This window comes from Fundulus heteroclitus, chromosome 12 (assembly GCF_011125445.2).
Source record: "Fundulus heteroclitus isolate FHET01 chromosome 12, MU-UCD_Fhet_4.1, whole genome shotgun sequence".
NCBI classification, from domain to species: domain Eukaryota; kingdom Metazoa; phylum Chordata; class Actinopteri; order Cyprinodontiformes; family Fundulidae; genus Fundulus; species Fundulus heteroclitus.
The window spans coordinates 36217085-36231615 of NC_046372.1; the positions used below are offsets into that span (position 1 = coordinate 36217085).

The 14531-nt window shown below is 37.6% G+C and overlaps 1 protein-coding gene across 4 annotated transcripts in view; it reads left to right on the forward strand.

Annotated features, from left to right (window-relative positions):
• The first annotated feature begins 1454 nt into the window (after positions 1 to 1454).
• Positions 1455 to 14531, forward strand: part of mvb12bb (multivesicular body subunit 12Bb) — a 65777-nt gene continuing 52700 nt past the window's right edge. Inside the window, exons 1-2 of one of the 4 annotated variants that reach the window (XM_012866322.3) lie at positions 1455 to 1644; positions 4398 to 4499. In XM_012866322.3, the coding sequence (XP_012721776.3) occupies positions 4407 to 4499 (93 nt within the window). In that variant the 5' untranslated portion in view covers positions 1455 to 1644; positions 4398 to 4406. The remainder of the gene's footprint in view (positions 1645 to 4397; positions 4500 to 14531) is intronic. The other 3 variants (XM_036144545.1, XM_036144546.1, XM_036144544.1) reach the window with 3 other exon arrangements.

The window sequence follows — 14531 nt, forward strand, 5'->3', positions numbered from 1 at the left end:
ATCGTGCAATCAGATAAAAGAAGCTTAAAGTCTGTGATTTGAATTCTTATAAAGAACTTCAATTTCTTGGTTTCTAAATGTGCGATCAATGCTGCATTCACTTTGTCTTCGGATTTCAAAATTCAGATTTAGGAATTGTGTCACACTCACGCTGAGAAGCTTCTAGTTGCATGCTGGAAAAAGAAAGAAGATGATTGTACATACATGTTGTACAGTACTGTGTGCCACTGCTTTAATGAGATACAAACCGTCTAATAAATTATTACATACCAAAAAAGAGTTTTAACTACCTCCTTTACTGCTAGGATAGCTATAGAGTAGCCATGTTGGATACTGACCTTCAGGGTCTTGACTCTGACATTACAAGTCAGAATACCTACTTAAGGGGGTGTTTAGGTTGTAATTTCTGCTGGGAACTCGGAAGATCTACCTTTCGATCACTAGCAGGCCTAGGGGCTTGAAGCAACTGGAGCTAAAATCCTTTTTTCTGGAAAAAGTGAGCAAGCAAAACATGTCATGTTATGATCCCCTTTTGTTTTCATTACCTTTAAATCATCTAAATGTTTAGCCTACATGGTGTAGCACCAGTACAGAAAGATGGCTTCGATCAAAAATTAGGAATTTTAGACTTTGTGGCCTACGTAGCATTGCTGTGAAATCTCTGAAATCTGTCCATCCATATATATATATATATATATATATATATATATATATATATATATATAATATGTGTGTGTGTCTGTGTGTGCGCCCTGCCTCTTACTTAGTATTTAAAAACGTGATTTATGAACGACAAATGTCCAGGATAATAAAACATAATCAGAAATGCAAGTGAATTCAGCTCGCAGTGTTTTAGCCCTACAAGAAACAACCCACCAGCATATGGCACCGTGTAACAGAAAGGAGCTGCAAGTCTCAGTTTATAATTAACTGAAAGATGGCATCTTTGGTGTAGTGATGGTAGAAATAATAAACCTGATGACGGGGAAGCATCTGTTGCCTGCTGGTCTTTTAGAGAGTCTACAAAGAGGCTTTTAACTTCTGTGCTCAGGGAGATGCGTGACTAAGCTAATAATGTAAGGGCTTAAGTAAATACATTGCTCTGTCTTACGTTTATCTGATTACAGAAACGACATGTGATAACTTTTAGAAAGACAAGCAGCTGTCAGGAGGCCTGCGCCATAGATATATCTATGTAATGAGAGTCAAAGTGCAGGACAACCGCAAATTTAGTTACAAATAATTAGACCGTATAAGTTATGGCAAAGAAATAAAGCCACCACGCAGTTAACAAAGCAAACTGCTATGAGAACCAGTCCTTTCTGTGTCAGGCGAGTAATAAAGATACATAGATTAGGAGACTTTGAGCTAGATAGCAGATATTTGTGATGTCACTCTGTGGACTTTTAGGTTAATAATTAACAACAGGTGCTACCCGGAAGTGTTCACGGGTATTCAAGGCTTCATGACACAGAGCTGAGCTGAAAAGGTGACAATACTCAGCGAGGCTAGACATTCACACATGAAAAGGTAAAGATCCAGCTGCCAGCTCGCAGAAGACTTTATTAGGCATTTGGCTTCACCTTTGTGTCCCGGTTAGAGTCACTGCTGAACGTGGATGTAACCTTCGACTTTGTTGTGGATGTAAGTTGACTGTTTCTTTTTTTTCCTTCAAGGTACTAAATGAACACAATATTAGCATAATTAAATTGCTTGTTTATTGCAAGCCTACATTTATTATAGCCATAAATAGTGGCAAGTTTTGTTTTAATATTGTAGGAAATCACATATTTCTTCCATGTAGTTAACGGCTAAATATTTCAAACTGGAGCTGGTTAATCGCAAAACACTGCACTAAAAGCCAGGGACGTCACTAGGATTGAATTACAGTAAAAGATGGAGGGGGTGCAAACTGTGGCCAAAATGGTTCACTAACCCAGATCTCCAACTAATGGCCATATTTATTAGGGTTATTGATCTATTCACTAAGGTCACAGTCAATCCATGCTGCAAATTCTCTACAAAATTAGTCATTATTGTTATCATTTTGTTTTTAACAGTATCTTTTAGTTATTGAGTACTACAAAATAAAATGTAAACAAAGACTTGTGCTTTGAAGTTTGAAATGTATATAAAATGCCAATTCCTGCATGGCAGGAAAAAAAATGCAGCAATTATTTATTTATCTATTTAGAATTTTTTTTTTTTTTAAATCCTGAGTAATCAGACAGCTAAACATGATATGACTGGATGGAAAATGAACAGACATAGAGCTATACTCATGAGTGCAATACAAAAGGAAAAAAAATATGTTAAACGTTTCTATTACACACATTACTAAAAATGTAATAATGGACAATGTAACATTTCCATGTAACCAATAAATGAATTGCACCCATTAACTGTATGTATTATTAACAAGCAAAAATGTAAGTCATTTAGATATTAACATTGTCTTTATAAGTAAATGTGAACAAAATTAAATTAAGTTAAATGCAATTGGTCAGCTGCACATTAACGCACACAGCCATAGCTTTAATTCACCCAACGTGTCTGTCTAGTAGATGAACAAACAGACAAATGTGCCTGACTTAATACAGTGCATTTAGCACCTCTCTAAAACATCATAGCTTTGTCTTTTCTGTCGGCTCATGGGGAGCCCACTGTGGATCTCTCTGTTGTTCATCATGTGGCTGGGTTTCACAAAACATTCAAACCCTGAGATCATAATTGACTTACTTTAAATACCATACTTTAGACTAACTATGCATCTGTGAAAAACATTTGTAACTTTGCTCTTTAAACAGGGAATCAGACACTTTTTTTCCACTATGGTTGTTTTGAAACTGAAGCCCAAAAGAAGGCAACCAATGATTGGAGCTAAACACGAGTGATGTAGGCAGCCCAAGAACACCTACAGATGGCAAACCAGGGACTCTCCTCACACACACACACACACACACACACACACACACACACACACACACACACACACACACACACACACACACACACACACACATTGAAAGAAGACAAATGTAACTTTTGTTTAAAAATTTACAAAAATGTCAGCTAAATATAATAGTGTCAGTACATTATTAGAGTTAGTGTCATTGATTATGTTGAGTAGTTGCAGTAGCCCCATGTCAAACCTTAACAGGCTTCAGTGGTTTAGTTTTACTTTGTTGTAGATCACTTATAGGGATCCATCTATTCCCCTCGTAGAAAATTCTAGTTTTCTGTTCAGACAAAAACATCATCTGAATTTATTGAAATCTAACCTAGTGTGTACAAAAACAGTGAAGATGCCCAGAATGAACATAATAATCAAAATATATGCAACTGATTTGATCAAATTATATATTTTTGACATTATATACATTAACTTAAAGTCTTGGTGCTTTCTTCTTTATTTAGTGCATTTCCTACATGGAAAACCATACATAGTGCTAAAGCTTTGGAGTGTTTTGGAGTCCTCCCCAAAAAATTACCTAAAATGACACAAGAAACAATAATATTATTTTTTGTGTTACTGAGACTTCTATAATATCATATATGGGCTTCAACACAGAGGATTAAGTTACCATGTTTTTTTCATGCTTTTTCTCTGTCTGAGCACTGATTTGGGTTTGGAGAAAAAATGTCTAATTTGAACAAATTAATGTTATAAAGATATCTTTCATTCCATTGGCTAAACGACCATTCGGTTTCATTTGAATAAGTACAGCTATCTAGCATTTGTTAACGAGACAGCATGTTTCTGGAGTAAATCCTCTAATTTGATCAGCTTAATTGCAATGGATTTTGCAAATATAAAGATTGAATGCTGCAACTTTGTCAGTTAGTGCAAGAATGCTTTAGACCTAATCTAATAAAACTGCATAAGAGAACCTTTGCAAAGCCACTTACCCAGCAAAAAGGCTTGCATATCCATTAGGCAAAAATTCCCTTGGACAGAAACAGATAGCAATTGATTGGGACTTCCTTGAAAATATGTGATCGCTCCCCCCTAATCTGTGATTTGGTGAAGTCAGACGGTGGTCTTCGAATGCCGGTTTGTCACTCGTCTCACTTGTCATTTGATCCTGGATTAGGCTGCCGCTTTTTCTTCTAGAGCCTAATAGGGCTCATTAGGAAGTCAATAATGTAGCCATTTAGACTAAGAAAGACCACGTCCATCCTGCAGGTCAGCACTGTAAAGGATGTAAAACTAATTGTCATTCACATTTTCTGCATTTACTATTGTATTTACTGCTAAATTTTAAAAACAGTTGTTTTTTATGATGGATGTTCTTTTTTAAATATTTTTCTGTCAGCAAAAATATATATATAAAAGGTGTATTTTTTTCACTTGCAACGGAAAATGCATAACGAGGCTCATCTCCCCTCTTTAACAGATCTTCAACATGTCTGAAGAGAGCAACAAGCTGCCTATGGACCCCATCTCTGATGTCGGCATAGTTAGTTCACTCAGCAAAATCCCTGATGGTTACTATGTTGTGAGTAGCAAAGCTGTAAACTGATTTTAAATAAGTGCATCAGGACTGAAACGGTCCTGAAATGAAGTAACTTTTCCTTTGATATACAGTTGAAAGCAAAAGTTTAGATATACTATATGAAAAGACACATCAGCTTTTTTTCTCACTGTAAGGCATAAAATCTGAATAAACCTTTCCTGTCTTAGGTCGGTTAGGATTACCAAAATTATTCATACTCTCTAAATTCCAGAGTAATGGGAGTGATAATTTTTTAGACAATGTTTTATGACTTTCTTGAAGGTCAGAGGTTTACACAAAATTAATATTGATATTTGATACCCTTTCCTTTAAACTGTATGACTTGGGTCAGAAATTTTGGATATCCTTTCATAAGCTTTTTACAAAGGTTGGCAGGAACTTTGGTCCATTCCTCCTGACAGAACTGGTGCAATTGAGCCAACTTTGTATGCTGCCTGGCTCGCACATGCATTTTCAACTCTTTTCACACATTTTCAACATGATTGAGTTCAGGGCTTTGTGATGGCCACTCCAAAACACTGACTTTGTTATCCTTAAGCCACTTTGTAACCAGTTTGCCTGTATGCTTAGGTTCATTGTTCATTTGGAAGACCCATTTGCACCCAAGCTTGTACTTTCTTAATGATGTCTTTAGATGTTGCTTCAGAATTTCCACATATTGTGCTTCTCTCATGATCCCATCTATTTTGTGAAGTGCACCAGTCCCTCCTCCAGCCAAACAATCCCACAGCATGATGTTGCCACCCACACACAGGTGGGATGATGTTCTCTTGAAAGCTTCCCCTTTCTTCCTCCAACTGTAACAATGGTCATTTTGGTCAAATAGTTACATTTTAGTTCCGTCAGACTACAGGACATGGCTCCAAATGCTAACGTCTTTGTCCCTGTGCGCATTTGCAAACTGTAATCTTGCATTTATGTGTTTATTTTGGAATAATTGCTCCTTCTTGGCAAAGTAACCTCTCAGTTCATGTCAGTACAGCACTCGTTTCACTGTGGATGATGATACAATGTTACCAGCTTCAGCCAGCAGCTTCAAAAGGTCTTTTGCTTTTATTCTTGGTTTAGTATGTACATTTGAGACCAAATGTACATACTAATGTACATCTCTGGGACACAGAACCTGTCTCATTCCTGAGTAATATGATGGATAGACAGTTGCAAGGTGTTTAGACTTGTGTATAATTGTTTGAACAGATAAACGTGGCACCTTGAGTCATTTAAAAATCACACTCAAGGATGAGCCAGACATGTGCAAGTTCATGATTGTCTTTCTGATATCTTGGCTGGTTTCTTTTGACATTCCTATTATTCAATTCAATTCGGGAAAAAAAAACTTTATTTATCCCAAAGGGAAATTAAATGTTGATGTAACTGGTTTCGTCAAAGAGTTATTAAAGATGGTGATGGTTGTGAGCAGGAAAGATCTGCTGCAGCAGTCCGTTTTACAACCAATCTGAAGAAGCCTTTGACTGAAGAGACTCTCTTTTGTGACGAGGATGTTCAGGATTGTTCACAATGTTCTTGATTTTATGTAAAATCCTTCTTTGCATTATCATCCCCAGAAATAGAAATATGATCCCTCTTGTTGATTTTCATCAGTACTCTTTCTGCAGCATTCTGGATCAGCTGAAGGCTGTATATTGTGTGTGTGTGTGTGTGTGTGTGTGTCTAATCTTCTGGTTTCAATTGTACTTTACTCGTATTTGATGCATAGTTGTTTTATTGTTGAAAGGTGATAAATTTAGGCAATTTAGGCTTGAAAAGGAATTCATGCCTGATTTTTTTCACACATTTTTATATTACAGCTACAAACTTCATTACTTTGTATTATGATTTAAAGTGATAGACCAACACAAAATAGCACACAATTAGTGTGGAAGGAAAATTATCCAGGGGTGTCTAGATTTTGTATATATACAGTTCTGAGAAGTGGGATGTACTTATGTATTTAGCTCCATTAATTCAATACCTTTAAATAAAATCCTGTGAAACCAATTGCCTTCAGAGAGCATATAAGAAGATTCCACCTGTGCAACGTAAGCTCTGAATAATGTACGCTGTTCTATGAAGAGCTTAGAGGTTTGTTAAGAAATATCACTGCAGATAAAAAAAATACAAAGACTACAGACTAAAAGGGTCAATGATAATGTTGTAGAGAGGTTAAAAGCATTATAACTGGCATATGCCCGTACCATCTCAACTGGATCCTCTCCAAGTGGAGAAGCAGTGGCTCTACTCTGAGTCCCTGCTGGATGACCGAGGTTCTCGCCCCATCTCTAATGGAGAGCTCAGACACCCTGCAGAGAAAACTCATTTCGGCCGCTGGTATTCGTAATCTTGTTCTTTCAGTCACGACCCAAAGCTCATGACCATAGATGAGGGTAGAAACATAGATCAACAAGTAAATTGAAAGCTTCGCCTTTTGACTCAGCTCTCTCTTCACCATGACCAACCAGTACAGCGTCCACTTCAATTCAGACGCAGCAACAACCCGCCTATTGATACTTAAACTCCTTCACTTGGTCCTCCGCTGGTTCAATCTGTCATCCCAAAATGGAAGGAGAATGTTACAAGTGCAGTATCATGTTGGCCCTGCTGACTGCATAATTCTCTCATTCTTCCTGCAACCTGCTGTTGTGCTATTATACACTGTTTAAAGTTATTTAATGTTTAATAAATAACTCTGTCTGTTAGGTATTGTCCGGTGAATTTCAGCTCAAGGGCTGATATTGGGACAATAGTTGAAAGGAATAATTCGAGCACTGGCGTTCTTTTAACAGCAAACTCTGCACACATATAGAATAAATTAGTGGCTTCTTTATAAGTTCAAGAATTTATTAACATAAGTAAAATGAACATCTAGAGAGGATCACTATAGAATGTTGTTTATCTGAATTAACACTATATTTTCACACTATACAAATCCTCTTTTCAAGGCTAGTGAAACTTAACTAAAACTACTAAGCAAAATTAAGATAAAAAGAAGCTAAGGAACTATGTACACACAAAATAATTAAAAGAAAAAATAAAATTGGCTCATCATCATCAAAATGATTCAGTGAAATCTGGTTCACTGCAGATCTAAGTTAAATAACAAAAGTTTATCTTAAAGAACATGAAACAAGGTTAAATTAGCTTAACTAATTCAAACCATTTGATATGTGTTTCAACACATTCACAATGCAAATCCTAAGTTAAACAAACATTATTTGATAAATAACATTTTAAATAATGATTTTCTCAGTAATAATCAAACTTTAGAACACTTAATTTTATTAATGTGATTATACTTCTGGGAAGCTAGAGGTCGCTGTAGCAATCATTTGCTAAAATTGGTTAATCCTAAAGTTTTACAAAAACACAATTAAATCAACATTAATGTTCGGTATTAATGTGGGAATAATGCTTGTAGCACTATCGAACGATGGTGGAGCGAAACTAAACAAACCTTATGTTTGAAACGAATCATAGTCGCGTATCCGGGAAGAGCAACTGTTATCCGGAAGCTAATAGCATTAGGCTAGTGGACATTTGGCGTTAATTTTAAAAAGGTCGTAAATTTGGTCGAAATGAGCACAAACATCAATATCTCATCAATATATAAAACCCTTATGGAAATATAGTTTGTTATAACCGTAATACACACTCGAATTACATCAGCATGGCATGATTTCAAAGAAGCTAGTGGAAGCTATGTTGGTTAGCTCAACACCTTTGAAAAATGCTGTGAAAATGTATTAAGTAAACCGTTCTAAATAATAACATAATAATAATTCCCTGTTTATTTCTCTGCCAAACCTGTTGGTGCCTCAGCGTCAGTTCGGTTCACTTTGGGCATACAGTTGAGAGCAGTTGAAGTACTCCAAGGGAAAGCCTCTTATCTTAGCAGCGGGCACGCGGCTATGGGCTAGCCGAAATGTAGCTGTTGTCTCAGCTTGGCCTGCCGAGGAAAGGAGACTGCTACGCGTTGTCTCAAGTCAGCTCTCCCCTGCAGAGCTTAGACAGACCACCAGTGATTTGATTATGATGTCAGTGTCACAGAAAGCACACTTTACTCAGCTTGGTCGACCCTGCAGATGCTTGTGAGTCTTTGAGTCCTACGCGGCCCTCATGGGTGGCTGGTCTCCCCAGCACGGACCCTCTCCTCGAGAGTTCACAGGCAAGAAAATGATAAGTGAGGTGTAGCCTGGCTTTATAGCAGCAGCGCCCTGCTGAGGGGGGCAGTTCCTTGGTGCCAGTAAAAGTGTCCTGTTCCGTTTGTTTTCCAACTCAGTCTAATTTTTCCTCATGGCTTGATGGCACAACACTGCAGTCAGGGTCATCTGCTGCAACTGTTGTCCTCCTCCTGCAGCAGCTCAATCAGTGTCATCCCACTCACCTGTTCTCCTGCCTTTATATACTGCTGTTGTTCTGTCAGTTGGTGCCAAATTTGTGAAAGACATTTGAGTGAGTAGGGTTCCAGCGTTCTTCATCTGCCTTACCTGTTTGTGATCAAGTTCTTGTCTTCTGGATTCCCTTGTCTCGCCTTGGCACCTTCAGCCTCCTCATCAGCTTCTGTATTCTGCACAAAAACCTGGGGTCTGTTCTTCGTACGTCGCTAACTCAGTTAGCTGGATTTGATTGTTGACAATTTGGCATGATCTTGGATTGTTCGGTTCTTCAAAACTCATCCTGGACTTGTTGTCATAACAACATGTGTGCAAGCTTAAGCCTGCTCGCGACCAGGCTTATTTCATGTAAACAGGATTAGATCGCAGCTTTATAAGCAGAGGAAATAGGGAAGTCTGTCGTATCCATGTCGTCCATTTTTACGACAGCAACCTTTTGAGGAAGGTGCAAGAATAATTTGCAGAGTTTTTCGAAATAATCGCGTAACCGGTTTGCCCGGTTCGTCCGTAAAAAAAACCCTCTACTGGTCCCATTGAAAAAGAAACAAATTGTTCATAGGAAGCTGTCTCCCTGGTTTAATTAAGAGCTGTGTTCTTTGAAACACAATGTTGGGAAGTTGGACAAGTTACAATTAGAAAGTCCACAAAATGCAATTCAAAGCTTTCAGCTGATCCAAAATACTGCAGCAAGAGTTCTGATGAAAATTAAAAGGAGAAAATATTTCTCCTAGATGCCTGTGCAAATTCTCAGTTATCTGGGTCATCCCAACAACAAACAGGGTTAAATCAGAGGCCAACATCATATTTCTCCAATTTTAGCTTCCCTTCACTGGCTTCCTGTTAAATCAAAGATAGTATTTAAAATTCTCATTCTCACACATAAAACCCTTAATAATCAAACTATGTCATACATCATAGATATGAATGCTCCATAGGTTTCTTACATAGCCCTTTGCTCTTAGTCTACTTGGGCCAATCTTTCTGTATGATCTCATAGAATTTGACTTTGTAAAGTGTCTTGAGATGAGATGTGTTATGAATTGGTGCTATATAAATAACATTGAGTTGAATTCTATTCAATAGCTCCTTGTTCAGCTCCCTGTAGGGCTGTCCATGGTTTGGAACTGTTAAAAGACAATGGTAAATCTGAATATTTTTTGCATGTTTTTCTCACTAATTAATTGCAAAAATGTTCAAGAGACTCCAAATACCAAGTTTCCCAGAATCGTTTTGCTGTGTATTTTTGAAGAAGACGTTATGGGGGGCTGTGTCTTTGTTGCTTGATCAAGAAGCTGGACATGATGCAAAATAATTTTATGAGAATTGCTTCTTTAGCATCATGTCATGAATTGTGAATATGGCTCTTTTTACACCTTTTTTGTGCTAATGTGTTAAACTTGATTTTAGTTATTTTCAATTGTAATATGTAAGACTATATAGTTTATATGCAGCTGTTGTAATAACCCATGGCTTCAATAGCTTAGAAGCAGTTTTACATTTATTTACTGATAGTAGTAAATCAGGCTCTTAGGATTTCAAAGTCTTTCACCATGCTTATTTCAACACATTTCTTCTTAAAACAAAAATTTGAAAAATCCAAAACTCCAAGTTTTAAAAAGTGTATTACTTCTTGTTGGTTGCAAATTGCAACCAATTGCACAGCTTAATGCAAAATCAGGATGTTGGCAGCTTTCCATGACGTTGTTGGCTTGTTAAATGACTTATTCATAGAATTTGCTTTGATGGTTCAGAGGATCCCATTTATTTGTTGCCACCACTACTGCAGAGACACCAGAAACAAATGTCTAAAGATATTTGGTCCAAGCTTATATTGTTTCATTTTGTACTCATTTGTTTTTAACACACAGCAGTCTCAAAATATCAAGAGCATGCCCTGATGTGAAGCACAGCATTGAAGCGCAGCCTGGTTCAAAACTTTTTTTTTTATTAAATTGGTGCGGGTAGAAAAGAGAGGAGCATGTAAAAGTTAAACAAAGCACCAAACAACCTCAAGGGCAGATCTCTCTTCCTCTTTCTCCCTCTTCCTATTCCTGCCCCTTTTGTTTTTTTATCCCATGCCCCCAAACCCTCCCTCTCCTCCTAGTTCTTATCTCTTCCTGCTCCACCCTACACGCCCAGCTTGTTCCAATCTCTGGCAGATGATGGTGGGTGGAATAAGAATGAAGCCACAGGCAGGAAGACTGCATGCACATCACAGGATAGTGACAAACATAAAAAAAAAATCAGACTTCCCCCTTTGGTGCTCCACAGAGCATTAATACATTTCAGCTGATGTGCAACTACTGCGCTTGTTCTGGGGAGCAGTACAGGAAGAGTTTATCATCTGAAAGTAAATCCACATCCTGCTGGCTTGAGAAGTAGATAGTGAAAGGGTAGCTCTGTAAGTGATGTGATGGGTGATCACGTAGTCACATAAACAAACCCAACTTTGGAACTGAAAGCAACGCAATTTTCTGAAAACGTCACCAAAAATAATCTATTGACTAAAAACATTGTTGTACTGCTGCATATCTATCCAACCCAAACATCTGTCAGTTTTGTACTTTTTGTTTCGGGTGTGCAAACAGTTGGTTATCGAACACTTGAGATCAGTCAGTTGGGATTTTATTACAGCTCTACAGTACTATGCACCTTAATAAACATTTAGCACTAAATAAGACAGGCAAGGCAAGTTTAGCAAGTATAGCACATTTCAGTAACAAGACAATTCAAGGTGCTGTACATGAACAGAACATAACAATAGAAAACATACAGAGCAAAGTGCCTGGCAGTGGAATAGTAGCAACAGGACTACACACTTAATCTAATTATGTTTCAGTGAACTACAACAGTTTATACTGAACATTAACACTCATGGGCAACTTTATATCAAGGTTTAAATAGGTTATAAACCTTGATTCAAATGAACTCAGGGTTTCAGCATTTTTACAGTTTTCTGGAAGTTTGTTCCAGATGACTGGAGCATAAGAACCGAATGCTGCCTCTCCATGTCTGGTCCTAGTTCTGGGGATGTAGAGTAGATATGAGCCAGAAGACCTGAGTGGTCTAGAGGGTTGATACTCTGACAATAAGTTTGTGATGTATTTTGGTGCTAAGCAATTCAGTAATTTATAGATTAACAAAAGTATTTTAAAGTATATTCTATGAAATCCAGGGAGGCAGTGTAAGGACTTTAGAACTGGGGTGATGTGCTCTACTTTCTTAGTCTTAGTGAGGACACGGGCAGCAGCGTTCTGGATCAGCTGCAGCTGTCTGATCCACTTTTTAGGCAGACCTGCGAAGACACCATTGCAGTAATCAATTTTGACTAAAGATAAATGCATTGATTAGTTTTTTTGAGATCCTACTGATACATCAGTCCTTTAATCCTGGAAATGTTCTAGATAGAAGGCCGACTTTGTATTTGTCTTTAGATGCCTTTGAAGGTTAAGGTCTGAGTCCATCAATACACCCAGATTTTGGGCATGATCAGTGTTCTTAGCTGAAGCAACTGAAGCTGTGTGCTAACTGTTGATCACTCATCCATTGGTCCAAATATTATTAGTTCAGTTTTGTTTTTATTCAACTGTGGAAAATTTTGGCACATCCATGCATTGATTTCTTCTATGCATTTACTCAGCGCTTGAATGGGTTCCGAGTCACCTGGTGACATGGTGATGTAGCGCTGTGTGTCATCTGCATAGCTAAGGTAACTTATGCTGTTTGCTTGTGCAAATTCTCAGTTATTTCTACGGCAAACAGGCTTAAATTGAAGGCAACCAGACTCACACTTAGTTTTTCAAAAAATGTGTCAACTCTTTTTCAGGAGTCTTTGTCTACTGAAGTGTTTAACTGCCAGACATGATAAATACATTTAGGAGCCATATCTTGTTAAAAATTAGAAGGTTATCTTGTAAGAAAGAGAAAGTTTCTCATTATAACAAGACAGTCTTCTTGTTATAGCAAGATAGTTTCTCCAAACGAGATACAGTTTTATGACATCACATCACATTTGAACAGATTGAGCCACTTTATGCCCTAACTCGCCTCCATTTTATAGTGCAGCAAATGTAAAAGCTTAATACATAGTTAAACTTTTTACGGTAAATGAAAAATACTGTCTTTAAAGTTAAATTATTATTTTAGTGTCACTTTGTTCCATAAAACATTGTTTGACTGATTGAATTTAGTTACTTATAAACTTACAAGGTAAATTGATCGATGATTGTATGTAGGTGTTAAAATGACAGCTTAGATAGTGCCTGTTAAGTGTTAAAACAGATAAAGACCAGGAAAAGATCACCTCGTTTTAACAAGAAAACTATTGTTATTGTTAACTATTAACTATTGTTATAATGAGACACGTTCTCATTACAACCAGATAGCTTTCCTGTTTAAATGAGATACTGCTCCTAAATTTATTTATCACGTCTGGCAGTTAAATGCTTCCATATCTGTCAACAGTCATACTCTTGCACCAACATGAGGGAGTCTCAAATTGTAACTTTGCTACGGCCCAAGGCCTTTCCTCTGAGTCCTTAACATCCCCGTGTAGAGCTTTTAATTGGGGCTGATTGGAAGTGGAGGCAGCTGGCCAGACTGACGTCAGGTCCAGCTTAAGAAGCACCAATCTTCCTCACCTGGCAGCCCAAGCCCAGCCCAGCCCAGCCCAGCCCAGCCCAGCCCAGCCCAAGGGCCGCGTCTCTCCCACTGAGCTATATTATACACTGGAGTGCTAATCACCGTCTGTTTGAACGAGTCGCTTTGAAGCCACCAGCCGCCATATTGGTACTCCCTATTTTCTTCCAGTAACTAGGGAATATGTACGCTACAGCATCGAATAACGAGGATTTTCTCATGTTCATGGGGAGCTTAAGACTAGTTTTATGTTATGTTCTAAAAATATCAAGTACTGAGAAAGTCATGTACTGAAATATTTAGCATTTTATTTATTTAAATATATATGTTTAACATTTATAAATATATAAATAACAATATACAAAAACATATATTTACATATGTGTATACATATATATAAATATCTACATATACACATACTTATATATACATATATATATATTTAATATGAATAAGATGTAAAATATTTCAGCACCTAATTTCCTAGTAGTTGATAGTGTTAGTACATCCACTGACTGTAGAATTACTTGTGAAACGTTTTCATACAGCCAGAAAACTGCTTGTTATTGCAACCAAATCCTATAGGATTATGTGAGAGTAGAGAGTAGCAAGATGGCGGCCAGTGACTTCAGTTTTTCGGCAAAATCAGCACTCCAGTGTTTAATATAGCTCAGTGGTCTCTCCAGTCCAGCGCCAGATGATCAACCCCAGCTGGGAGCAGCCCAGCTCATTCTTTGTGTCTCTCTGCCACCTTCTTCTCTCTTTCCCTCTCCTTTCCAACCAGTTATGATTTTTGTTAAATACACCCCATTTTAAGTTATCCCATGCATTGCTTCTCTTTAATTTGTTATGGTTCCAGAGCCAAACCATAACAACTTATATTGTTGTTTTTTATGATCTGAGCTAGAGGGAGCATGTACATATTGAATAGGAGGGGGCCCAAGATGGACCGTTGGGGAAATCCACGCGTGATTTTTGTGGTTTA